General features: G+C 41.7%; 2 protein-coding genes across 5 annotated transcripts; both read left to right on the top strand.

Annotated features, from left to right (window-relative positions):
• The first annotated feature begins 2,760 nt into the window (after window positions 1–2,760).
• LOC142042891 (MLV-related proviral Env polyprotein-like) lies at window positions 2,761–4,940 on the top strand. The gene has a single exon (XM_075053463.1). The coding sequence runs from the start codon at window positions 2,761–2,763 to the stop codon at window positions 4,816–4,818; it is 2,058 nt and encodes a 685-aa protein (XP_074909564.1). The 3' UTR covers window positions 4,819–4,940.
• Window positions 4,941–7,334: 2,394 nt separating this feature from the next.
• Window positions 7,335–23,489, top strand: RBSN (rabenosyn, RAB effector). 4 transcript variants are annotated; one of them, XM_075053404.1, is made up of 12 exons: window positions 7,335–7,453; window positions 8,028–8,285; window positions 10,956–11,099; window positions 12,997–13,097; window positions 13,748–13,793; window positions 13,906–14,067; window positions 14,968–15,209; window positions 16,066–16,136; window positions 17,787–17,873; window positions 18,350–18,452; window positions 18,879–18,953; window positions 19,871–23,489. In XM_075053404.1, the coding sequence occupies exons 2-12, from the start codon at window positions 8,123–8,125 to the stop codon at window positions 21,008–21,010; spliced, it is 2,334 nt and encodes a 777-aa protein (XP_074909505.1). In that variant the 5' UTR covers window positions 7,335–7,453; window positions 8,028–8,122; the 3' UTR covers window positions 21,011–23,489. The 4 variants fall into 4 exon arrangements, with proteins under 4 accessions (XP_074909505.1, XP_074909506.1, XP_074909508.1 ...); XM_075053405.1 differs by lacking the exon at window positions 7,335–7,453 and having other exon boundaries at window positions 7,991–8,285; XM_075053407.1 differs by lacking the exons at window positions 7,335–7,453; window positions 8,028–8,285 and adding an exon at window positions 8,298–8,500.
• The last annotated feature ends 513 nt before the right edge of the window (window positions 23,490–24,002 follow it).

The raw sequence follows: 24,002 nt of genomic DNA, 5'->3' as shown, positions 1-24,002 counted from the left end.
TTGTGGCTGTTGATGAGGGAACAGCGTACGGAGTTCTTACCCAGGAATGGGCAGGAAGGAGAAAGCCCGTAGGATATATATTGAAGCTGTTAGACCCGGTGGCGCGGGGGTGGCCAACGTGTTTGCAAGCAATAGTGGCGGTGGCATTATTAGTGGAAGAAACTAATAAAATAACATTTGGAGGGGAGCTTAAAGTCTTCACCCCTCACAATATCAGGGGAGTTTTACAACAAAAAGCAGAAAAATGGATTACAGATGCCAGACTCCTGAAGTACGAAGGAATATTAATTCATTCCCCTAAATTAGAAATTGAGTCCACAACAATACAAAACCCGGCTCAGTTTTTGTATGGGGTACCGGGGGAAAGATTAGAACATGACTGTTTAAAGAATATAGAAGAACAGACTAAGATTCGGCCGGATTTGGAGGAGGTGGAGTTGGAGAATGGAGAAAGGTTGTATGTAGATGGATCTTCTTGGGTAGTAGAAGGCAAAAGAAAATCTGGGTATGCGATAGTGGAAGGAAAGCATTATACAGTTAAGGAGTCAGGGCCATTGAGTGCTGCGTGGTCTGCTCAAGCGTGTGAACTGTATGCTGTATTAAGGGCTTTGCAGTTGTTGAAAGGGAAAACGGGTACTATATATACTGACTCTAAATATGCTTTTGGAGTAGTGCATACTTTTGGAAAAATATGGGAAGAGCGAGGATTGTTGAATTCAAAGGGAAAGAATTTGATTCACAGAGAATTAATAATTCAAACACTGGAAGCATTACGGGGTCCTGAGCAGATAGCAGTCGTACATCTCAGGGGCCATCAGAAGGGTCTAACACCGCAGGTCCGGGGAAATAACATCGCGGACAGGGAAGCGAGAACAGCGGCTTTGCTAACTCTGAGGGAATCAGGGAATGAAACCAGGAAGGACAGAGAGGGTGAGAAAGAACGTGAGAGGTTAACACTCTCATTTACTGAAGCAGAAAAGAAAAAGCTTCAGCAGATGGGAGCTGAGGAAAAGGAAAATGACTGGGTGTTGCCAGATGGTTGGCGAGTAGTCCCTAAAGCATTAGCTTTTGAAATTATGAAAAGCATACACTCAAAGACTCACTGGGGAACTCAAGCTCTTATAGATCAGTTTGCAGTCAAATATGTGAGTATTGGGATCTACGATGTTGCAAAAGGAATCGTTCAGGGTTGTATAACCTGTCAGAAAATTAACAAGCGGCAAGCTCGTAAGAGGGTAATGGGCGGACGGGAATTAGCACAACGACCGTTTGCTAGAATACAAATAAACTTTACGGACCTTCCAAAGGTGGGAAGGTATAAACATTTACTGGTAATGGTAGACCATTTAACCCATTATGTAGAGGCTTTTCCAACAACACGGGCAACAGCTAACAGTGTGGTAAAAGTGCTTCTAGAACACATTATACCCAGATATGGGAGAACTGAAGTTATTGATTCTGACAAGGGCCCCCACTTTGTATCTAAGATAGTGAGGGATGCCCTAGCTCCTTTTGGGACAAAGTGGGAGTACCATACCCCCTGGAACACACAGAGTTCAGGGAGAGTAGAAAGGATGAATGGAGAAATTAAAAGGCAGCTAACTAAATTAATGATTGAAACTAAAATGTCCTGGCTTAAGTGTTTACCCTTAGCACTTTTAAATATACGGACCCAGCCAAGGACAGATATCGGGTTATCTCCTTTTGAAATGTTATACGGGATGCCATACGATATGGAATGCCCTGCAGATAATCCAATAATAAGCGAAGGGAATATTGAACCCTATATCACCCAATTAATGAAAAGAAGGAAAGAGCTGTGGAAAAAGGGAATGGTAGTACAGAGACCTCCACTGAATATGTCTATCCATTCTATTACACCTGGTGATAAAGTATTAATAAAATCATGGAAAGAGCAGTCCCTTACCCTCGATGGGAAGGACCTTTTCTTGTTTTACTCACTACAGATACAGCGATTCGAACAGCCAAGAGAGGATGGACCCATGCCTTGAGAGTTAAAGGACCTTTGTCAGAGGACCAGTGGGAATTGATGAGAGAGCCTGGATCGCTAAAGATGACAATCAAAAGGAAGAACAGGAAGACTCAATGAACTCTACCGAAGGACCTGTAAAAGTCCAGTTTGTATAATTGGTTTCAGGTACCCGCTGGAAAAATCCTACGAAAGACTAACTGTGCTCCGTGGCATAGTGGTAATTTACCTACACAAACTAGGGGTGCGGGAATATATATAAAATAACAGGGACACATACATGTCTTCCTCATTGCTGCGAAATCACTACTAAGGAACCAGGTGCTTCAAGAAGGCAATCTCGAGCAATACCATGTATTAAACACCCTGATTCGGGACATGTGGGGTGGGTGGTATGTAAATGTGTAAGTTGTGATAAGAAGTGGTATTGTGTATCATTAGCCAGACATTTCCATTGCATGAATTGTGGGGGAGGATCCTCAACTAATCAAGAATGGGAAACTGAAGTAGAAATGTGTAAGTTGCTCTGTGGATGGGAGTTGTTGGTGCCTATAACTTGGAAGATATATGAGTGGGATTGGGAGTGGTCTGTAAAGCTGTGTGCAAAGCGATTCACTTGGAAGTGGGAAGACCGATCCATCCCCAAATAAAATAGAGAATCAAAGCATAAGGGACGGCTAAATCCACTCACTTTAACAAAAGAGAAAGGTGACCGTCGGGGTTAACAAACTCTCTCCATTTTCCTCAAGAAAAATCCCTCCCAGGTTGCCATGCCAGTATTCCCAGAGAACCCTAACGCGCCTGCTGCCGAGAAGATCCATTACCTCGCTGCTCTCTGCAAAAGAGTAGGCGAAGGAGGCAGAGGCATGCGTACAGAAGGTAAGGGGAATAAGGGAGACGTGAAAGAAAGGAGGAAGGAGAGAAGGGGAATTGGAACCTATTGCAGATTTGCACCTTCCCAGAGGCTGCTGACAACTATCTGTTTGGGAATGGTATTGGTAATAGTGACATACTCCCATCCAGTATACTCCCACGGGCACCGACCATTTAAATGGACATTAATACAGCTGGAATCATCTAAGACAATCCAAACTAAAACTGTTCAGGGGGCTCCACAGTTTAATATAACCTACTGTGGAATTTTCAGACGTCAGAATGATCCGTGTTACCCAACACAAGTATATCTGTGCCCTAGTTCAAATCCAGGGCGACCTCATTGCAACTATCCTGGATACTATTTTTGTGGACACTGGGGTTGTGAGACACTAGCGACAGCTTGGACACCACCTGTCCCCGATAAATATCTTAAAATAGAATGGGGACCCCCTAAATGCACACCTTATTATACGTATGGCAGAGGTGCAACATGGGGACTTAATACACCACGTACTGGACTTTGCAAATATTTCAACCTCAGTGTATTGAACCCAGAGGATCCTGGGTGGGTTCTGGGGCGAACATGGGGAATGATGTCATGGACTACGGGAAAGGTAATGGGTACATTAATACAAATCAAGAAAGAAATGGCTCCAAGTGAGGAATTATCTCCCGTGGGGCCCAACACAATACTTACCGGGGAATTGGGAACAAAACAGATTAAAACAGAGTTAGTGGTAAATGAAACACAAGATGTAGCAGATAATACCAACAGCCTGAATGAACAAAGAGATATCGAGCCTGACTCTCTTTGGAAGCTAATGGAAGTTAGCTACCAAGTATTAAATCAAACAAATCCAAATTTGACTGACCACTGTTGGTTATGTTTTGACACAAAACCACCCTATTATGAAGCTATAGGAATTGGCAATCGTTTTAAGTTGACGAATGGGTCAAATCCACCACAATGTAACTGGGAGAATGGCACACAAGGCATATCCATGCAGCAGATTATGGGAAAAGGGAAATGTGTTGGGAGAATACCCATAGAGAAACAACATCTCTGTCTAAACCCTAATGGCCAAATAAGAATTCAAAGGCCAGCCCAGTGGCTAATACCCACAAATAATGCTAAATGGGTATGCTCTAAAACCGGAATTACGTCTTGTATCTCCCTCGAATATTTACAGAGTACCAAGGAATTTTGTGTACAGATAATGATTGTTCCAAGGATAATATACCACTCAGAGAGCTATTCCTCTAAGTTAAAAGAGGCAATGAACAGCGTTTCACTTGAACATTATCTAGTAAAGAGAGAACCTATCCCGGCCTTAACCTTAGCCACCCTTATGGTATTAGGAAGTGCAGGTGCAGGCACAGGAATAGCCTCTTTAGTAAAACAAAACCAAGAATTCACATCTTTAAGGGTGGCTGTGGACGAGGATCTTATGAGGATAGAGCAGTCTATAACGGCTCTGGAAACATCAATACGTTCACTCTCTGAAGTAGTCCTGCAGAATCGAAGGGGTTTGGATTTGCTGTTTCTCAAAGAAGCGGGATTATGTGCTGCTCTGAGAGAGGAGTGCTGTGTCTATGCGGATCATACTGGGGTGGTTAGAGATACAATGACAAAATTGAGAGAAGGACTGGAGAAGCGACAACGGGAGAGAGAGAGCCGACAGAACTGGTATGAAGCAATGTTCAATTATTCTCCCTGGCTAACTACTTTGATTTCTACAATCGCAGGACCTTTACTATTGCTAGTAATGGGACTAACCTTTGGACCTTGTATTTTCAACAAACTGATTTCTATTGTGAAAGGACGCTTAGAGGCAGCCCACCTACTGCTCCTGAGAAGCAAGTGCGAACACCCTGAGGAAGGAGAAGAAATATCAACTTTCACTAAAGCATCGGAAGTGTTAAAGAGATTCAATGAACAAAATATGGAATAAATAAGAGGGGGGGAATTGTAATAAAACCTGGGGTTTGTTCATTATATAAACTTCATCCTGGAAGCGGCCAGAAGGGTGGTAATAGGGTATTGATAAGTAAATTAGTGGTATAGAAAAAGGGAGGGGGATTGTAATGGTTAAGGTACTAATATGTTGACTAAGCAATGATTCTTTAAACTAATTAAGTAATGTGCTGCTAGAGTTGGTTGTGTAAGGCCCATTGTAACATAATAGGGATTGCTTTGTTAGAGTTGATGGTGTGAAACTTAGAAACATGCCTTGTGAGATAATTGTAGCTTTGAAGTGCACACATGCAGACACAAGAGATACGATCACCGATCACCGGAGAAGAAACAAATGGGCTATTACAGCCTCAAGGACGAGAAAAACCAGCAGTTTGTAACATAAGACAGACCACAGACTCCCCTGCTTCCCTAGACAGGGGAATCTTGGAATTTATAACCCCTAATAGATAAAGGTTAAGAATTTATAACTCATAAGTCATTGTTAACAAAAACCAACTAATTATCCGAAATAGCTATGTAAAAAGATGTAATGAATATGTATGATGTACTGAAATAAATACCAAACACATTAACTGTTTGGCGCGACAGGCCTTTGGAGCAAGACTCCTCCTGTTCGCCCAGCGCTGTTTGCTTAGCCATAGCCTGCTAATAAATTATGGACTGGTTATCCTGATTGGCTTTTGGATTTCCCTTATTCGCGTTTATAACAATGGTTACTTCTATTTTTCCCTTTTCATCCTTCAAGTACTGTCCTTCTTTACATACACTGCTAGTTTCATTTCTAGTCTCTATAGGCTGAGGACTTCTCAAGTTTTAAAATGAAACTGGTAACACTTAAAAATATTTTCATGTTCTTAAGACCTTGTGGCTAATACAGCCCCCTAACTTATTAAATAAATAAATAATTAAAAACCTAACAATCAATCATACCTTCTTAAAAAAGCATAAAATTTACCTGAGTGCACTGCAGGGAGAGTACCTGACCAGGGCAGCTTTTACAGCATGATAAGATCTCTTGTCAGTTTTTAGTATCAAAGAGAAATTGGGTCTCTGTTTTGCATGCTGAATAGGAAGGTGACTGTAGCTGGGCTTCTACATTATTTCCACAGCTGCCTGTTTCTCTGTTTATAACTGAATCAAGACTGCATGGTTTTGAAAACCAGAGAGTAATGGTTCTTAACAGCAAACTCTGCATGTAAAAAATCAGAGAGTTTGTTTATAACATTCATTTACTCCTATGGTTAAATCAGTTCGGTTTTAAGACCTTGATTTCCCATTATACTTTTGCTGGATGATGGAATTATAAATACAAACCAGGTGAAATTCATTGGTGATGTGACAAGGTGCTGAGAGTGGTCATGTAATAGTCAGCCCACAAAGACCAGATTGCAGGAATGAGACCAAATTTCAGCACAGCTACTAAAACCAGCTTGTAGATGAATCCCTTATCCCATCTGGGACCATCTGACATCCTTTAGCTGGGATTTGAAGTCCCTAGGAGTTAGGCATCTAGTTATAATTCAAGCCTTGGAAAACATCCTGCCCACCCCTCCCCGATCCCTGCTGAGAATGTTTTAAAGGACTTAACTTCAAGGATTAAAGTGCAGGACATTAACAGTGAAAATCCACCTTTAATGGATAGGACTCAAGTGTAAATAGTATTGTCATGTAAAAAAATCTCTGCCTCCAAGAGCCTGCAATTCTAACAGATGAAGCAGAAGTATGGTTACACACTCCTATGATTTTCTCCATACACTAGGGAATGTGGGACAGCACAGATTTCTGCTGGTGGAGACTAAACAGAAACAGCATCAGAAAGTGGATATTGAATAGTTTCTGTCATGGATTTACACAACTCTTTGTCACGTGGCAAGGGCAAGCAGTAGTGGGATTCCTGGATTCTATCTGTGGCTCTGTGAGTAGCCTGTCATCTAGTGCTACAGTTTACAGTTTTGGAACACTTTCTTTTGAATGAATTGGCAGTCTAAAAAAGGGAACATCAGGCTTGTCGTTGTTAGCAACGCTGGTCCTTCTTCCCAGTTTGCTCAGTAACAAGGATACAAACCACCACCAGCAGCTAGCAGAAGAGGCAAGTGTTATGCGAGGTGTCCCGAAGCAGCGGGAGGCCAGAGAGGGAGCCCGCCTCCCCCGCTCCGGAGAGGATTCTGTCACCACCACCTCACACTGCCGCTCTCATACACACCTGCGAGCCTCGGGACGCTCCAGCAGGCCCCGTGATCAGGGCCTATTCCAGGGTGGCCGAAAACAGGGGAGCAGCCACCGCACCTCCCTCAGGGGAGGCCCAGGCCCAGGCCCAGGCCCAGGCGTAGGCCGCCGCCGCCGCCACCGCCACCTCCTCCTCCTCCTCCTCCTCCTCGCCTTCCATCGATAGCTCTGCGCTTGGCAGCGCACGCCTTAGCTGGGCCTCTCGTCTCCCTCCGGTCCCGGATGGGCCCTCCTCATCCCCACCCTTCCCGCCCATCGATATCTCGGCGCTCGCCCCGCCCTCCGCCGGGCTCTCCCGCTCCCGGGCAGCCGAGCGGCTAGGAGTGCGGCGGCCCGCGGCTTCCCTGCTGCCGGAGACGCGCACCTCCCGCCGAGGCACTGAGGTGAGGCCCGGCCGCCTGCCTCGGGGCTGGCGACCCCCCTCGGGCGGGGCTCGGCTCGGCTCGGCCGGGCCGGGCCGGGCCGGGCGGGGCGGGGCGGGGCGGGGGCCCCCAACGGCCGCTCCCCCGACGGTCGGCGCCAGCGCTAAGCCCCTCCCCTCCCCTTCCTTTCCCTGCGTTCCCCCCGCGCGGCCGGGGCGGGGGGCAACGGGCAACGTGCCGGCGCGTGCTGCCTCCCTGCGCCTGCGCAAGCAGCCGCCCCCCGGCCAGGGGCCGAGCTGCAGGCAGCGCCGGCTCTGGGCCTCTGCGCCGGCCCGCGCCGCGCTCCGGCGTCTCTAGCTCGCCCCCCGCCTTCTTCTTCCAGAGCAGAGGCGCAAATAGCGTCTCTCTCCTCCCGCCGTGCCGGGGGCCCTTGGGCAGCGGGCGGGGCGCGCAGCGGTCGCCGCATGCGGGGCGGTAGGAGGCGGCCCCCGCCCCGCCCGGGGCCTCGGCGCGGGCGCCCGCTGGGCCGCGGGGCGGGGGCCAGGGAGGGCGTGGGGTGAAGCCGTGCCGACGGCGCTGCGCCGGTCTCTTCCAGAAAGCCGCGAAGGACGATGCCGCGGCCGTACCTCGCCGTGCCGCGCCGCTGCTGAAGCCGGGGAGCGAGCGCTGCCCGGGAGCGGCCGAGCCGCCATGGCATCCGGCTGTCCGCCGCCCTTCGGCGACCCGGGGGAAATGAGGGAAGGCTTCTTGTGCCCGCTGTGCCTGAAGGACCTCCAGTCTTTCTACCAGCTTCAGTCGCACTACGAAGAAGAGCACTCGGGCGAGGACAGAGACGTCAAAGGACAGCTCAGAAGTAAGAGGCGTGACAGCTGGTGTTTTTGACGTGCCTTTGTTTTTGCTGCGTGAAATTGCGTACGACCCAAGCCGCCTGTACGGCGAGCTCTCTCGAAGTGCCTGAGAAGGCGGAAATATTAACTGAAGCAGGTTACGAGTGAGGTACGGGGTTCCATTTTTCCATAAATTACCTGAGGCCGAGGCATAATTTTTACGCTGTTCCTGATACTTTCAGTAAGTAAATTCTAAAGCAGGCACTTAAAAGACATCACTCCTCAAATGTCTGATTTTTATGCATGACTTTTATTTTTGGCCTTTTGGGGGGGCTTCTTTGTTTGTTTTCATCTGAAGACTCTGGTGTATACTGTAACTCAGGTGAATTCCCAAGCATTATTTGAAGACCTTACAGAATACGGGCAATCTATGGTACTTGCCAGGTACCAATTCATCAGTCCCATGTTTTGACAGCAGATAAAACTGTAGTCACAGTTAAAGTGTAAAGTTCAGGAAGATTGTCGGTGGGAAAAGATGGAAAAGAATGTGGGTGGTGGAGCTGGCAGTAGGTGCTGGGAGTGTCCCAGGGTTGTGCTGTGGACTTACTGGTGTTTGAAAAATCTTTGAATTCTGTTTAACTAAAATATTTCCTTTTTCTTACCTCCCCGGCATACACAGTGTCATTTTACAGAGAGAAAAATGTGCAAAAACTGGTGATAATTCTGTGTGTTCCCTGCAAAAATCTTTATGGTTTTGTTTTAGTATACTGGCAGTCTTGAATTTTTACTACTCCCCCTGCCCTTTTTTTTTCTTTTTCCTGAGATTGATGATTATTATTACTTCAAAAGTCTCTTTTTCTCAGTTGAAAAGTTTGTGGTTTTAACAAGCCTATTTTAAGGCTAGCACAGCTGAATATTTAATGAATCTTTAAGTTGCTTTCCATCAGTCTGGCTACTTCTTGGCTCTTAGCACTGTGTTCTTCCTGGACAGTGAAGGTAGGCTGGTCAGTACTGCAGTCGTGTTCTCATCATGGGTACAGTGCTGTCATAAATGAATCACAGATGCTTCCATGGAGCATTTAAACCAGAACAACAAGATGGTTTTCATTGTGATAAGAGGAAAGAAAACAACAACTTAGGCTTGGTAAGATTTCCCAAATGCTTCTTCTGTTTAAAAACATAAATGCTTCTTCTGTGTTTTGATTTTGTTCTCTAGTGTTCTTTTAATCCAAGATAGTCTAGTGACTTCTCAGGCAATCTTTCATAGGTGTTCTTGCATAAAGGATGTTGGTTTTGTCTGCTTGCTTTCTGTTCTAGTTATTCATGTCAAGGTCTACCCAGTGAAGTTCCTTCTAGAAGTAGGAAGACCAGCAGAATCACCCATTTAAGCTACCTGGTTTAGGGACTAGCATTCAAACTGTGCATCACAAGTGGTTGCACAACTTTGTGCTGAACTCCAATTATCTTAATTGTGTGGAGTTCTAGAAATGCTTACAAATCATCTTATTACTTCAGTTGAGTCATACGGAGGTGGTTAAGTTTGACTGTGGAAAACAAGAGTGTGAAGTTTGCTTGAAAAGCTTTTGTGTCTGTGACAAAGTAATGAGGCGTCCCTACTTCTTTTGTATGTCAGACTTTCAGAGTCTCGAGTGGAAATATAGTTTCCATTTAAATATTGTAAACTTCACTTAAGAAACTGCAGTTTCTAGCTGGCATTTACTATGCTGGCTTGAGAGTAGGTGTGGGGAGGCGAAACCCTGTTTCTTAGATGATGTTACAGTGCTAGCAAAGCCCTTGCTAACCTGACACAGTTTTGTTGAGAAGTGTGTTTTATATCACTGAGTGTCATTTTGGGAGGCAGCATAACTTCAGCAGCTGAAAAACTGCTAGGAAGTATGATGTCTGCATGAGGGGCCTGCTGGTACAGCCTTAGTCGCTGAAGCTCAGGGGGACAGGCTCCAGTAAGGTCAAGGTGGAAGTTCCAGTGTTTTTTACACTAAATAAAAAAATTAGAAATGTGAAAGGACATGCTAACTCATGGTTCCCAGCAGCTTGTTAGAAAGCTTGATGTTTGAAAGGTCTAGTTCAAGGAGATACTGGATACTGAATGTGTTTGCCAAGAAAAGCAGTGCCCTCAACTTCTGCTAGCTTCCTGGTCTCTTTTTTTTTTTTTTTTTTTTTTTTGGCCCAGGAGACTGCCCTCCTCTCACTAGCATTCATATGAGATAATGTAGTGGGCTGTTTAGTACTTTTGAAATTATTCAGGTGTACAAGCATGCTGAAATTCTTAGTTTGTAGTTTGTGCCACAAGACAAGAAGTGTTGAATGTCCTTGAATCCTAAGAAAATCATTGGTAATTCAGAGGATTAAGTTTATATGTATGATGTCCCAGAATGCTGTGAAACGGGTCCCATAGTTTAAGACAGGTTAATGTCTTAACTCCCTGAATGGAGTGTCTAAAACTACTGTTTTGTCATTAGGACCTTAGTGCTATGTTATGACAGATAACAGAGCATTTCATGTCATCTGTGATTCTCTGACCGTGTTCTTGTTCTAAACAGAACATGTTGAGGATAAACTTGTTGTCAAGGAAAAAGACTTGTGCTAAAAGATGAGGAATGTTCTATACTGGTTTCATGTGACAAATATTTGGCAACTACCTGCCACGTTTGATAACTTGGGTTTATCTTTTGTAGATCTAGTCCAGAAGGCCAAAAGAGCGAAGAAGAAATTGCTGAAACGAGAAGGGGATGACAGAACTGATTCTGGATCTCAGGAACGATATGAATCATTCAGCTATGGTGGAGTCGATCCATACATGTGGGAGCCCCAGGAAGTAGGTAGGAGAGCTAGAAAGCGATATGCAGTGGGGATAACTTTTCTTTTAATCTTAATTGGGAAAGTGCTACAGTATTGCTGAAGTTGCATGGAATTGTGTCTGTATTGTGTTTGATTCACTGTAGCATGGGGTTATGGTTTGCATATTGATTTTGTGCAGTCTGCTTACATTGTGTGGTGTGATGGGGAAAATGCAGATAATAGGGGGGGAAAAAAATATAGAATCAGTACCCCAACTAACCTTGAGAGCAGGATAGCTGTTTGTCATGTCATTGTGCCTGAGCTGTTGAGGCCTGCTGGATATGTGTTTACCTCTGTGCATCTAGCTTCTTGGAGGTGTTCTGCAACCATCTAGTGGCTTTTTACAAAACAGATAATCCACTAATTAATAATTAAGCTATAGCTATATAAAATCTCCAGCTTTTGGGCTACACTTAACGTAGTTGTTAGTTTACAAGTCTGACAAAAGGCTTGTCCATTGACTTAAACTCTTTCAGCTTTTTCCTTGGTTTTGAGGTGTAGATCATCTCTCATTGAGAAGAGGTTTACTCGGGGCGGGGCGGGCGAAGAGGCAAAAACCCACAAAACAAAGAAACCCCTAACCCCAAACCCACGCCTCTGAACATAAATCTATGTTTGTAGAATTTCAAGGATAAGTTTGCTGAGCCTATAATTACAAATACTGCTACTGGAAATTGCCTCTTACAGTACTACTGAAATATTGTGGTTCTTTTCATGGGGGAGGAAGCAGTGCTACCTCTGGTGGAGCCTGGGAAAGTTTTCCCTATGTTGCTGACAGACTAGGACTTAGTCCTTCAGGTCTGCAGAGTCAGAGTTCTGTAGATTATTATACTTTTCACTTTGTAACTATTTCAGCAGCAATCATGGTATAAATATTAGCTAAGAATAAATTTAGGCAGTGAACTAGCAGAAGGTTTCTGAACATTAGAGAAGCGAGCAACTGTTTTCTGATCGGAGTGGAGAAGATGAACCTTATGGATTTTAGGATGGGATTTGGTAGGTTTGTGAAAGGGACTGTGTGATGTCTGCAAAGCAGTGGCTGAATTCAATTACCCAGAGGGGCCCTTTCATTCCTATGAATTCAGATTTGGAGGATTTTTGGTTAATTCACTAGCATGAGGAAGTGAGATTCTTACACTTAACATAGGTAGTATCAAAAAGCAACATCTGTTTTTGTGTTCTACCAGTCAGAATAAAGTTGGTTTTTTTTGTGGTGGTTTTTTTTTTTTTGTCTGTAACTTTGATTTTTAATACCTGGCTCATCTTGGAAAAGGATCAAAACTTAAACTTGAAACCAGCGTTGTTGAGTACGAATTGTGCATTTCTTAAATAGATGCTAGATTGTTCTTTTGTATACTTGGTGATCTGTTTTCTGTAAATCTGAATTGTCATCAAGGATTTGATACAGACTTCTAAAGGTGGAAAGATGATCAGGAGTCTGAAAGAGAAATTGCTGTTGCATAGACCTCCAGTAATCACTGGACCTGCCTCTTCCCTTTGTTCAACACATAGCCAGGAAATTAAAGGGAGTTGGTTTTGAGAATACTACTAGTTGATAGTAGCTTGCCAAATGTAACCAAGGGATGGAGGGGAAAAAAAAATGTTGCAGATATTCCCTTTAACATAGTGCCTGTTGTTTTCTGTAGTAGAAATAAAACACTGTTTATTGCTAGCCTGGAGATTAGGCTTTAACCTGCATGTTTTATTTAGAGCAGCACTGGAAAAATATAGGATTCGAATGTGTCTTTAAGATTTGATTTGAACATGAGAAATAAATGGTGAAAAGAAGAGACAGCTGTTGTTCAAGAGGCATTTAAATGCATTTAAATCCATACAGAACACCTGGCTGATGATGAAAACTTTCTGCTATCTCTTCAGGTGCTATGAGAAGCCATCTTTCTGATTTCAAGAAATACCGAGCAGCCAGGATTGATCACTATGTAGTTGAAGTCAATAAGTTAATAATCAGGTTAGAAAAGGTAAATTTGCTGCTTTTTAATATTCCAGCCTTCTGAATGTTTCCTAGATTAAAAAAAAATCATATTTTAGTACGAAGTGTGCCCATTTATCTGGCAGTGCGCTTTATAAAGGGTACTAAGCTATGGCTATCTTCACATGTTACTGTTTTGCTTTTTTATTCTTGAGTATTGTGCTTGGTCTGACCCTGTACTGTGGATACAATTTCTGTTTCTATGCACTGTTTTCAAGGTGAAGATGCTACTTCCATGTGCTTCAAGAACCATCTGTTTTCCTGTATATTTTCTCCATCTTTTACTTTACTAAATTTCTCCCTAATGTTTTTGTCATGATTCTTCCAGCTACTCATTCTTCAGAATCTACCAGTGATAGACTCACATTTTGGCTCAGATGCAGTAATGTCGGATGCTGTAAAGATTATGTCCAAAATGGTCTGATTTGTACAGGTTTGGCAGTCATTGTTTAGCACTACTTGTATGAATATGGCATTAGAAATAAACAGGAAAGTTGCAGGAATCTGGTGTAAAACAGGCTGAGACTCCTATCTCTTAAAAATGCCAGGTTTCTTTTTCTTGTTGTGCTGGGTTTTGTTGTTTTCTTTTTTTCTTGCAAAAGTACAATTTTCTTGAATGTATTGTTTATCTTCTACTAGCTTACATCGTTTGACAGAGCAAACACTGAGTCAGCTAAAATAAGAGGTTGGTATGAGCTTACCTCAGACTTTTTGCCCCTATAGTTTAACTAGCTGAGGAATTAACTGAATGAATATCTTATGTTGTGTGTATTCCCTGCCTTCTTGCCTGATCATAGCTATAGAGAAGTCTGTTGTGCCTTGGGTCAGTGATCAGGATGTTCCATTTTGTCCAGACTGTGGCAATAAGTTCAGTATTCGAAACCGACGTCACCACTGCCGCCTTTGTGGGTCTATTATGTGCAAGAAGTGCATGGAAGTTGTCAGTCTTCCTTTGGCAAGTAAGTACAGTTTGTGGTGTTAATGCCTCCTTTCCTTAGCTCACTAGGGGTGCTAACTGCATCCTGGCTTTTTGCCATTGGGAAAAAGGCTGCTGGTAATATTCTGCCTGGGCAGAAAACTCGGTCCTTAATATGTTACTCAGTTTCATGCAGACATTTGTTTGTGAGACAAAATAAGAAGAATGATTTCTCCATTCTTTGTCTCCGTTTCTTCTTCAGATTTGAAAGTGTTACATAGTACTGCAACAGTTACCAGAAGTAATAGCATATTCTACTAGTAAATATAATTGATATTTAGTGTCTTATTCTACTGAGTACCATAACTGTGAACGTATTAACTTTAGGAATTATAACTGCCAAGGTTCTTGACATTTAAAACTATTGTGGCTATTTCCACTCTTGCCCATGGTTGTCCAAATGCTCACATGAAAGAAATTCATCCACAAGCCTTTAAGAAACCTTAGAACTTTAATTTTCTCATCTAGTGCATTGGAGAGGAGACTGTATTTTCTGTGGAAATAAATGACATTAAGTGTGCTTTTTGGAGCTTTCAAGCACAAAACATGGACAACATTAACATACCTGTTCTTCCACACACTGTTCTACAACTATACAAGCTCCCAATGTGAGAATGCTTCTAGGCAGAAGCAAAGTAGGTGGTTCTCAGCAGTCTGCTCTCTAGCTGCTTTTAGAATGGAGCAGGACTTACAGTGAAGACCCAAATTCTGACTTGCAGTCTTGGTTGTCATGGCTTCCTTGCATGTCTTTCAGCAGACTGTTTCAGCTTGGTTTTCTATTATTACCTGAATGTAAAGTTTCTGTTCGAGTGCAATTGATTCATGTTGGTAGAATCTATTGGCTTCTCCAGTCACTGTAAAATCACCTGTCTATAATTTCTAGGCAAGCTGACTAGTGCCAGCAAAGAGTCCTTGGGTTCTCATACTAGCCCAAACTCCTCACCTAATAGTGTCCATGGCTCCCGCCGTGGCAGCATTAGCAGCATAAGCAGCGTGAGCTCAGTTCTGGATGAGAAGGATGATGACCGAATCCGTTGTTGTCAGCACTGCAAAGATACCCTGTTGAAAAGAGAACAACAGATTGATGAGAGAGAATACACTCCAGAAATTGTGAAACTCTATGAGGTAAATCAAACTCCTTGCTGCTTTCATCCTCAGTGTATATATCTGCAGTTGTCACTCCTTGACTTTTGGCTTGTTATCTCATGTCCAAGCTCTTTATGACTTAATACTCACTTCTGTTAGAATGGACTATTGGGTGTTTATGCCATGTAACAGATACATCTGAAATGATGGAGCCAGTTGCGGTATAGTATTTATATCCCACGATAACTTTAAACATAATTTTAAGATACATCTTCATTCTTATCATCTGGAACTAACTTCTGAGGTGCCTCTCTCTTAAAATTGTGAACTATGTCAGCTGGGATTCCTCAGAACAGTTCTTGTCTAAACCAATGATATGCTGTGCACTTCATGGATGGGCTGCACTGGAACTATAGGACTCAATGTTGTCAGCACTGTTTGTCCTCATGCTGATGGCAAATGCTTTTTTGAACCATCTATATCCATCAACAGCATATGGCTGGAACATTGTGTTCAAATATGCTTTGAAAGCGGGTACTGACGATCATCAGGTATCTTTTCAGTAGAGTCCATAAACCCCCCAGGTTAGTATTAGGGGAGTTTCTGTTGGTGCTCTTTGTGAAGAGATGTAAGGCTAGAAGTTGTCCAAGTCATCCATTAAAACAGCTTCTGAATTCAAAATTCACCTTGCAGGGGCACAGGGAGTCTTTCTTTGTTCCTGACCATGCTTTCTGTGTTCCGACGATAACTGGAGGGTCTCGTTGTCCTGAATAGTTAAATGACCTTCTTCATCACAGTTAACTTTGAATGTGCACAGGCAGCATGAATGGTCTATGTCAGCATGTTCTTGCATTACTGTAATAAGTTCTTTTTTATACATTTTGTTTTAAACAAGAAACTCCGACTTTGCATGGAGAAGGTTGACCAGAAGGCGCCAGAATACATAAGGATGGCAGAATCACTAAAGTAAGCCCCATCCACTGATTTTTGTTTATGACTATATGTATTTTTCCTCCCCAAAGTGTGGGAAGGAGTAAGGAAGTGGCATGCTAAGGCTGCAAGAGTGTGTAAATTATAAGAAAAAGCAGCGTTAGGATTATCTGTTGTCTTTTGGATGCTCGTCAAAGTAGTACTGAATTATTAATGGTAACATAGCATACAGAGAAGAAACCTGATTTATTTTTTAAAGCCGCTTCCCAGTGAGTTGCCACTGTTGTTCTTTGACATGTCATCTTTGCAAAAAGGAAGTACAAGGCTACAATTCTTGTTGTGTTAAATGAGCCTCTTCAAAAGAGTTGAAGTAGGATAGTACTGACCTCAGCTGGATGGTATGGCTTCCAAGTAGTGCCAGCAGCAAAGGACTGTTTGAATGCTTCTCATCTGTTCTGGTGTAAAGCAAGCCACCTTCACCTGACAGTTGTTCTAAATCTGGCTGGCCTGCCCTGTGCTGCAGTGGATAAGCAGCATTCACATATCACACTTTTGTACATAATTTCTTGCAGTAGTCTCTCACTGTGGTAACTTAAATCTCTCCAGCTATATCTGCAAGATGTTGTCAGGTTATACTTCTAGCTTGTATAGTAGAGAAATACACACATTGGTCTTGGACTATGAAGCATGTCCATTTGGGAAGTTAAAGTTAACAAGTATTTCTGTATCCGTCCTTTAGATCAGATAGTTGTAGAAAAATTAGGCTGTCGTTTATTGTAACAAAACTGGTTTTGTAAATGCACACGTCCCAAAAGGAAGAAACAAGTACAGAAGGTGAAAAACATGCTAAGCTATTACTGCTTTTTATTATGACTTCATGAGAGCTGTTTTTATGTCGCTTGACAGCTGGAGAAAAGTAAAAAATATGAATATCCTGGATAATGGAAGCAAATGTCAGAAAACAGACTTCTTACTCATGAAATTAAAGATTTCTGACTAGTAGTGAGTCTCAGAAACTGGAGTCACGTGGGTAGTGAAGTTGCTTTTGAGAGAGTGATCCTTATCTTTTATGTTTGTGATATAAAAGGAGAGGGAAGCTAACAACTGGTGAAGAGTCTTCTCTGTAAATCCTAATTTGTTTTATCAATAAATGTGAGATTCTAGTGAAGTGCATATAATTGATTGTGTCCCCGTGTGGACAGTCAGTCACTAGCATCTTAAATATTATACGCATGTGGGGTTGTAGGCTTTTGCTTTCTGACAAACGTTAGTAGAGATAACTATTTTAATTTAATGGTATAGTTACTTAGTGTTTTTTCTGCACCCAATCGCGTGGGAAAAAACCCCACAAAATAGATGTGTTTGCTAAGTATGTGTGTATTTTATATGTTATTGGTAGAGTGGCGTTCTTGTGTTAAAATACAATTTCTCCTATAATAGTAAAAAATACAATCATAAATAAATGATCTATTAAATGTTCATGTTCAGAAAATGATTGTCATTTTCCACTTCTGTCACAAAGAAAGTGTTTTTAAACACAATGAGCCTGAAATAAAATAATCCAGCCCCTTTAGTGTTAGCTATCCTTACCATTGCTGAATCTTAGTCATCTTGAGATAACTTCTAGTGTTGTATATGTTGTTAGCTGGATGCATGACTTACAATAAAGTTGTATTTATTTCCTAGTGCTGGGGAGACAACCTACAATCTTGAACACGCTAATGACTTGAGGGTGGAGATTCAAAAAGTATATGAATTTATAGATGCCTTAAGGTAAAAGATCTGTCTCCCCACCCCCAGCTTGTATGTATCTCCCTCTGTTATGACTTCTCTGTAGTTTTTTTTTCAACTGTTAGTGTCTGTTTGTGTAGCATATACCTGCTTTTTCATATGGATAATCAATTTGCTCTGTTATAAATAGCATGTGAAAAGGTAGATGCTGTTGCTGTGCACCATCAATTTCTACTTCCTTTTCTAGCCTTAAAAATCATGGTTTTCTCTGCAGTGGAAATAACTAAGCACAGAGGAAACAAGTAATGGCACAAGTTTGTTGTATTGTTTTGGTTTTGTTTTTGTTTTTTAAAAAAAAAGTGTGGGAGTGGAAAGTGTTACAACTGGTAATATCCAAAATGGTTTACCTAAAAGAACATCAGAAGTTTTACATCCAATATTGTCTCTCTCCCCTTCTGTTGTGTTTTCACTGGCCCTTGTTTTTGAACTGATGAGGCTGCGTGTTTGCTTTGATTCAGTAAGAAGATTTTGAGTCTAGGCTTGCATGAAGATCCCCAACCTCATCCTAAAACACTACAACTTCAGAGAATGATAAGATATTCAGCTACACTTTTTGTTCAGGTAAATGGAGTGTATGTTATGAGCTGAATGTAAATTTTATACAGTGTTCTCTTCTTTGCCAGACATCCCTGTGGCTTGGAACTATTTTGACAGGAGGTTTAGTTCTATACATTTTCTGTAATTCCCCTAATGACTTTTGGTAGCCTTAAATGAGCTAGCTTCAATACAGATAGTGTAGTCAGAGCATCACTGAGTTTAGGGACCTAAGAGAATGTGTGGATCTTGGCTTTGTCTCTTGCTGAAGTGTGAACCTAGCAGTATAGTTACAGCAGCAAAGATGTTCTCAGACTTGCAGCAATGACTGCAGTGTAGAAGTACCTTTTATTTGTTTGTGGAGTGTTCTGTTGGTGGTATCTCTCTTTTCAAGTACTTGAAAATTGGCTGAATGCCTGCAAGCAACTCTGTAAATATTTCAATTTTTGCCAGGAAAAACTGCTTGGCCTAATGTCCCTGCCAACCAAAGATCAGTATGAAGAAATGAAGAAGAGAAGACTGCACATGGTAAGGCAGGTTAAGATCTGTTACATCTTGTATCAGAGCCTCCTTCAACGCCTTAAGCCTAGTAGCTGTTTGTGTATGAATAGTTGCCTTTAACATTGGATTTCAGTTTTTCATTTTTTTTAATGCAGATGATTCCATACCCTTTTTCAGGGATTCATGTAACACTATAGTTGTATTCTGTCCAGAAAATAAGTAGGTGTGTACTGAGCAGCTGAACACTTCTAGAAAGCAGCAGTGACTTGGTTGCACATGCTGTTTCTGCTGCAGTGCATGCAGAGCAAGCCCTAAGCTAAGTACTTCAGTTTATATGGATTTTCAGATTGTGTTTTGGAGTTCATTTGCACAAGTAAAATTTGGAGACTTCTTTTGGTAGTGAAAAAGGACATAGTAGAACAAGGACACCTCTTCAGAGAGAGGTTTTTTTCAGTTAGGAGGGAGGACGTTAATTGTAAACTAAACCAGCTTTATCTTGAGGTAGAAGTTGAGAAATGAGATTCATTGCACTCCAAAAGTTAATGATATCAGTGACCTTTAACACATATGTTCTGTTACAGATGTCTGCTTTAGTCAGATGTGATACAGTTACTGTCCAAATCAATCTAGACCACTCTGCACAGTTGCATTAGGCATTTTTTTGCTCTATATAAAAGCACTGTAACTGCTCCTACTTGCCCTCACATTTGTAGAGGCAGATATCATGGGATTTTGATCAATAACATCACAAACAAACTGAAAGGAAGCATTTAGGTAATATTGTGAAAATAAGCATTTTCTGCAAAGTAACCAAAAGTGCAGCTAATCCCTTTCAGTGACAGCCAGCAATGTCTAAGATCGGCTAACTACTTTTACCTATGGATACTTAGAACAGATGTTTTCAAGCTCTTAAGTGTTCTCTTCCTACATGTTTTTTGTTTTAGCTGGCTCTCGAAACACATGGAAAACGAGAGGAAAAGCAGAAAGATTTTATCACCAGATGTACAGCCACAGTTAATGGTGATGCAACTCACCTGAAAAAAGGAACAGTCAGGAAATCTGAAGGCTGGTTACCTACATCTAGCATATCAAGAGAGAGAGAGATAGCAGACCCACTTCTTCAGCAGATTGATAATATCACATCCTTTATTAAGCAAGCAAAGGCAGCTAATAGGATAGATGAGGTCCATATGTTGCAAGAGAACCTGAGGCAGCTTCAGGATGAATACGATCAACAACAAACTCTGAAAGCTATTGAGCTTTCTAAAAAACAGGCAGAAGAGGAAGAGATGCAGAGGGAGGAACTTCAGGTCCTTCGTGAAAAAGAGTGGGAAAGAGAACAACACAAATTCATGTCTCAACATTCAAGGACACTCTCCTTAGACTTCAGAGAAGTCAAGCAGCATCAGCGTGAAGTTGCAAAAGAGAACTGGAACTTGACGGCACATGCATTGGATTTGGATATTACTCAGATCAAAGTGGACCCAAGTTTTGAAACTCCTGCTGTTGAGCAGCTGCCAGCTAAAGAGCACTTGATCTTCACACTCAAACCCCAGAATGTCCCACAGTGTGACAAAGACCAAGATCAGACAGCCTGTCTAAACCCCTTTGAAGATGAAGCAGATACCCCTCAGTTAGAGGAAGATCTTGCTAACCCATTTGCCAAGGACACTTCTGCAATGGTTTCTTTCTCTAACACAGCTCTGCAAAGTGATAAAAAAGAATATAATCCATTTGAAAATGAGGAGGAGGAGGATGAACAAACTAATGGAGCACCTGGCAGTACTTCAAACCCTTTTGAAGAGGATGAAAATCCATTTCAAAAGCCTGGGGACAGTTGGAATTCTGGGAATCCATTTGAAGAGGGATCCTCTACCAATCCCTTTGAAGTGGAGGATGGCAATGAGGTCTCTGGAGAGGAGGCTATAGAGGAAGAGCTGCTTCTCCAACAGATAGATAATATCAAAGCTTATATATTTGATGCCAAACATAGCGGACGAATGGATGAGGTGGAGGTACTGACAGAGAACTTAAAGGAATTGAAGCGCACATTAGCAAAGCAGAAGGAGAAATCCAACTGCTGAATCAGCAGTAGGGCTGTGTAATAATTATTTTATGTCTGCTGTTAAATGTGAGACTGTAGAGCAGATACTTATAACCAGGAGTACAGATCACAAGAGGGAATTGGGAGAATCTTGACTTTTATGCACTTTCAGTTAGGCATTTCCACTACTACTCAGTCTTGGAAGAAAGAATTATTGAGATATGCTGCTGGTCTCAAATGCTTATACTAAGAAATTTTAAAATAACTTGTTACAACACTTTTAATGCTTACTGGTCTTATTGTGTGCTTATTTTGGTCAAAGTGGTTAAGTGCTAATAGGGAACTATGATTTGGAAATGGTTGCAATGTTGGTTTGTCATCTTTCCCCCTTTCTGTTGTAGCATTGACCTTTCAAGTTGGGCTTTGACTAAAGAGAGACGAAGACTTTTCTAAAACTTTTGCATCCTTTGATAAGGACACAGTGCAGTGTTACAGGCTAGCTTAATTGCCTAATGGTGTTATGAGAAAGTGCTGTTAAAAGGCTACTGTGATTCTTTGAGGTGCAGAATATACAGGCTTGCAGATCAGTTTTGTGCAATGCTAATATATCAAAGGGATTTTAAGACTGAGAAGAACTTTATAACTGATCTTAATATTAACATTTTAGTGTGTTTATAAAAATTCCCAAGTAAAATTTGGATGCTGTCTTTTCATCACTTTTAGTTTCCCATTTGCTCTGAGCAGAAACTACAGTGTAATAGAGCATGCCATGCTGGCTTCAGAGCCTTGCTTGTGAGACAAGAAGTATCTACTCATTTCTGGGGAAAAGAGCATCAGGCTAGCACCATTGCAAACTATAATATAAAGGGTGACCCTCCAATTCCTAATTATCTTATGGAATCTCTACATTCCTTTAAATTCTCTGGGTGACAGAATGATCATGTTTGTCATATTTGTGAGACTGGAACCCTCTTTTTGTAGCATTCAAGGAACAAAAATCTTCTTTACAATGGAGAGCTGAAGTGCCACTGAACTGGAATTCTGTGAAAGCTGGGAGACGAAGTCTGTGGCTGCGATAGTGCCAAATAGCAACAATTCTCCTTCGTATTTGATTCCCCTCAGAAGCTGTTATGAGAATCAGGCATGTCTGTCTTAAATAAGAAGCTCTGGATTGGAGTCATCTTGTGATCCTGTGGCCTGGAGGATGACTAGGTGATGGCCAGCACCTGTGATGCAGGAGGGCTTAGAGCTGGGCTTCTGAAGACTGGTATCAGAAATGTAGGATCACTTCAGGATTAGGTCAGCCTGTATCTTTGTAAAAGATGGAGCCTGAGCTGCTTTGATTTTTGTCTTTGAAAGGCAGAGGTCCATCATCAGGCATCAGTGTTTGAAAGGGTGGTGGGGAGGAGTTAGTCTAAAGGGTGTATTTAAAGCTGAAATAGAGGAAAATCAGGCAGATCACACTGCATAGCACTAGTAATAGTGGGCTTACTCAGAAGTGTAAACTTTTATGGAAAGCAACATGTCTTTTAACTATGTCTCTGATGATATATATTAACATAGCTGTAACCCAAGCATTGCATAATACTTTAGACACACAAATAATTACGCTACCTAAAGAGCGGGAACTCTAGTTTTGCTATAAGTTAAGTGGAGGTAGGGACTTGTGGAACTGTTTTTTAAAAAAAACCAAACCACCTCTATCCTCACCTAACAGAACAGTACTAGTAACTGATCAAAATAACTTAGAACAGCCAGTTAAGGACAGCTGATATTCTTACTGTAGCCTAAATCTGAAGTTGAAAGGGGTGCACAACAGGTTGTCTTAAGACCATGAAGTTTTTATACTGAGATGTTTATTAGAGTTGACTGAGTCCCTGAGTGTTACTTTTGCACGAAGTGAAATGAAGAACAGAGGATTGTGAAAGGTCATAAACTAACAAAACGTGCACTGTGGCACCAGATTTACGAAGGCAGCAAAAAAGTAAATGTTAAGCTAGCTAAACATAATCCCTGGAATTGTTTTAACAGAAGTAGTATAAGGTAGTTATTTAAGACTTGTTTGCTACTCAAGAGGATTGCTCCCTGCACTGCAATCCAAGCTTTTTTTGGTATCAAGATGAAAAATTTTCAGTGGCTTCAGCTTCTGCATTTTAAAAGTGTTTTTTCCTTGTTGCAACTATCCTGCCTTGTTTGTATTTTCAGTCTAATACACTAAAAAAGTATCCTTATTGTACATGTAATGTATTTTTACAAGCAGATAAGACTAGCATACCTCATGATCTTTGTCAGTGTTAAATGTGATAGACTAGACGTCCAATACTAAAGTCATCTCCAAAGTTGAAGACCTTATGCTGGTATTTGGACTTCTGTGAGGCTCAGAAGGCACAATGGAATGAAGACATCTTAACCATAAAGCTCAATAAATAACTAGCATTGACTTTTGTTAAAACTGCATGCACTACTCTGTATGGAAACTTTGTAAACAGAGATGAAATAAAACAACATGTTTATTTTGTGCTGTGCTTGTCCTTGACAATTCTTACAGGATGCTTGAACTGGTGTGAAATTTTGTACTTGACCATTAGCTCAGAAATGCTGAAATAGTTTCACAGTAATTTGCATATATAAGCCTGACTTAAAGGTATGTGCAATTACCAAATTCCAAGCAATACAGTACAATCTATCATATGTTTATATACTATTATAGGTATGGTGTAGTTGTTTAGTGAGGCAGATGCTATAATGATTTAGAAGGCTTTTTTGACCATGTGCAGGAAGCAGGAGTGTTTGAGGTTAAGAGGAGTTACAGGGCAGTGCTGGACTTAGAAGCACAATAGACTTGCTGGCTACAATTTGCTGGAAGTTGATAAACCTTGACACAGTTCTCTATGGCTTTTTTTTTTCTTTAAAGGAAGACTGTTTAGGAAATTGTCTTAAATTAAGAGTAGCTTTAAGTTTTGGGGTTTTTTTTTAGGGCAATAAAGATAATTGTAAAATGTATTTTTCAAATACCAACTTACATGTTCTCC

This window comes from Buteo buteo, chromosome 21 (genome assembly GCF_964188355.1).
Source record: "Buteo buteo chromosome 21, bButBut1.hap1.1, whole genome shotgun sequence".
In the NCBI taxonomy this organism is placed as follows: Eukaryota; Metazoa; Chordata; class Aves; order Accipitriformes; family Accipitridae; genus Buteo; species Buteo buteo.
Note: the sequence above shows the minus strand (reverse complement) of the source record. Positions and strands in the feature narration are given on the sequence as shown.

Coding starts and splice junctions, on each gene's coding strand:
- RBSN (XM_075053404.1), top strand. CDS start 8,123: ATGGCATCCGGCTGTCCGCCGCCCTTCGGCGACCCGGGGGAAATGAGG. Junction 14,068..14,967: donor TGTCAGTCTTCCTTTGGCAA/GTAAGTACAGTT, acceptor TATAATTTCTAG/GCAAGCTGACTAGTGCCAGC. Junction 18,453..18,878: donor CAGCTACACTTTTTGTTCAG/GTAAATGGAGTG, acceptor AATTTTTGCCAG/GAAAAACTGCTTGGCCTAAT.
- LOC142042891 (XM_075053463.1), top strand. CDS start 2,761: ATGCCAGTATTCCCAGAGAACCCTAACGCGCCTGCTGCCGAGAAGATC.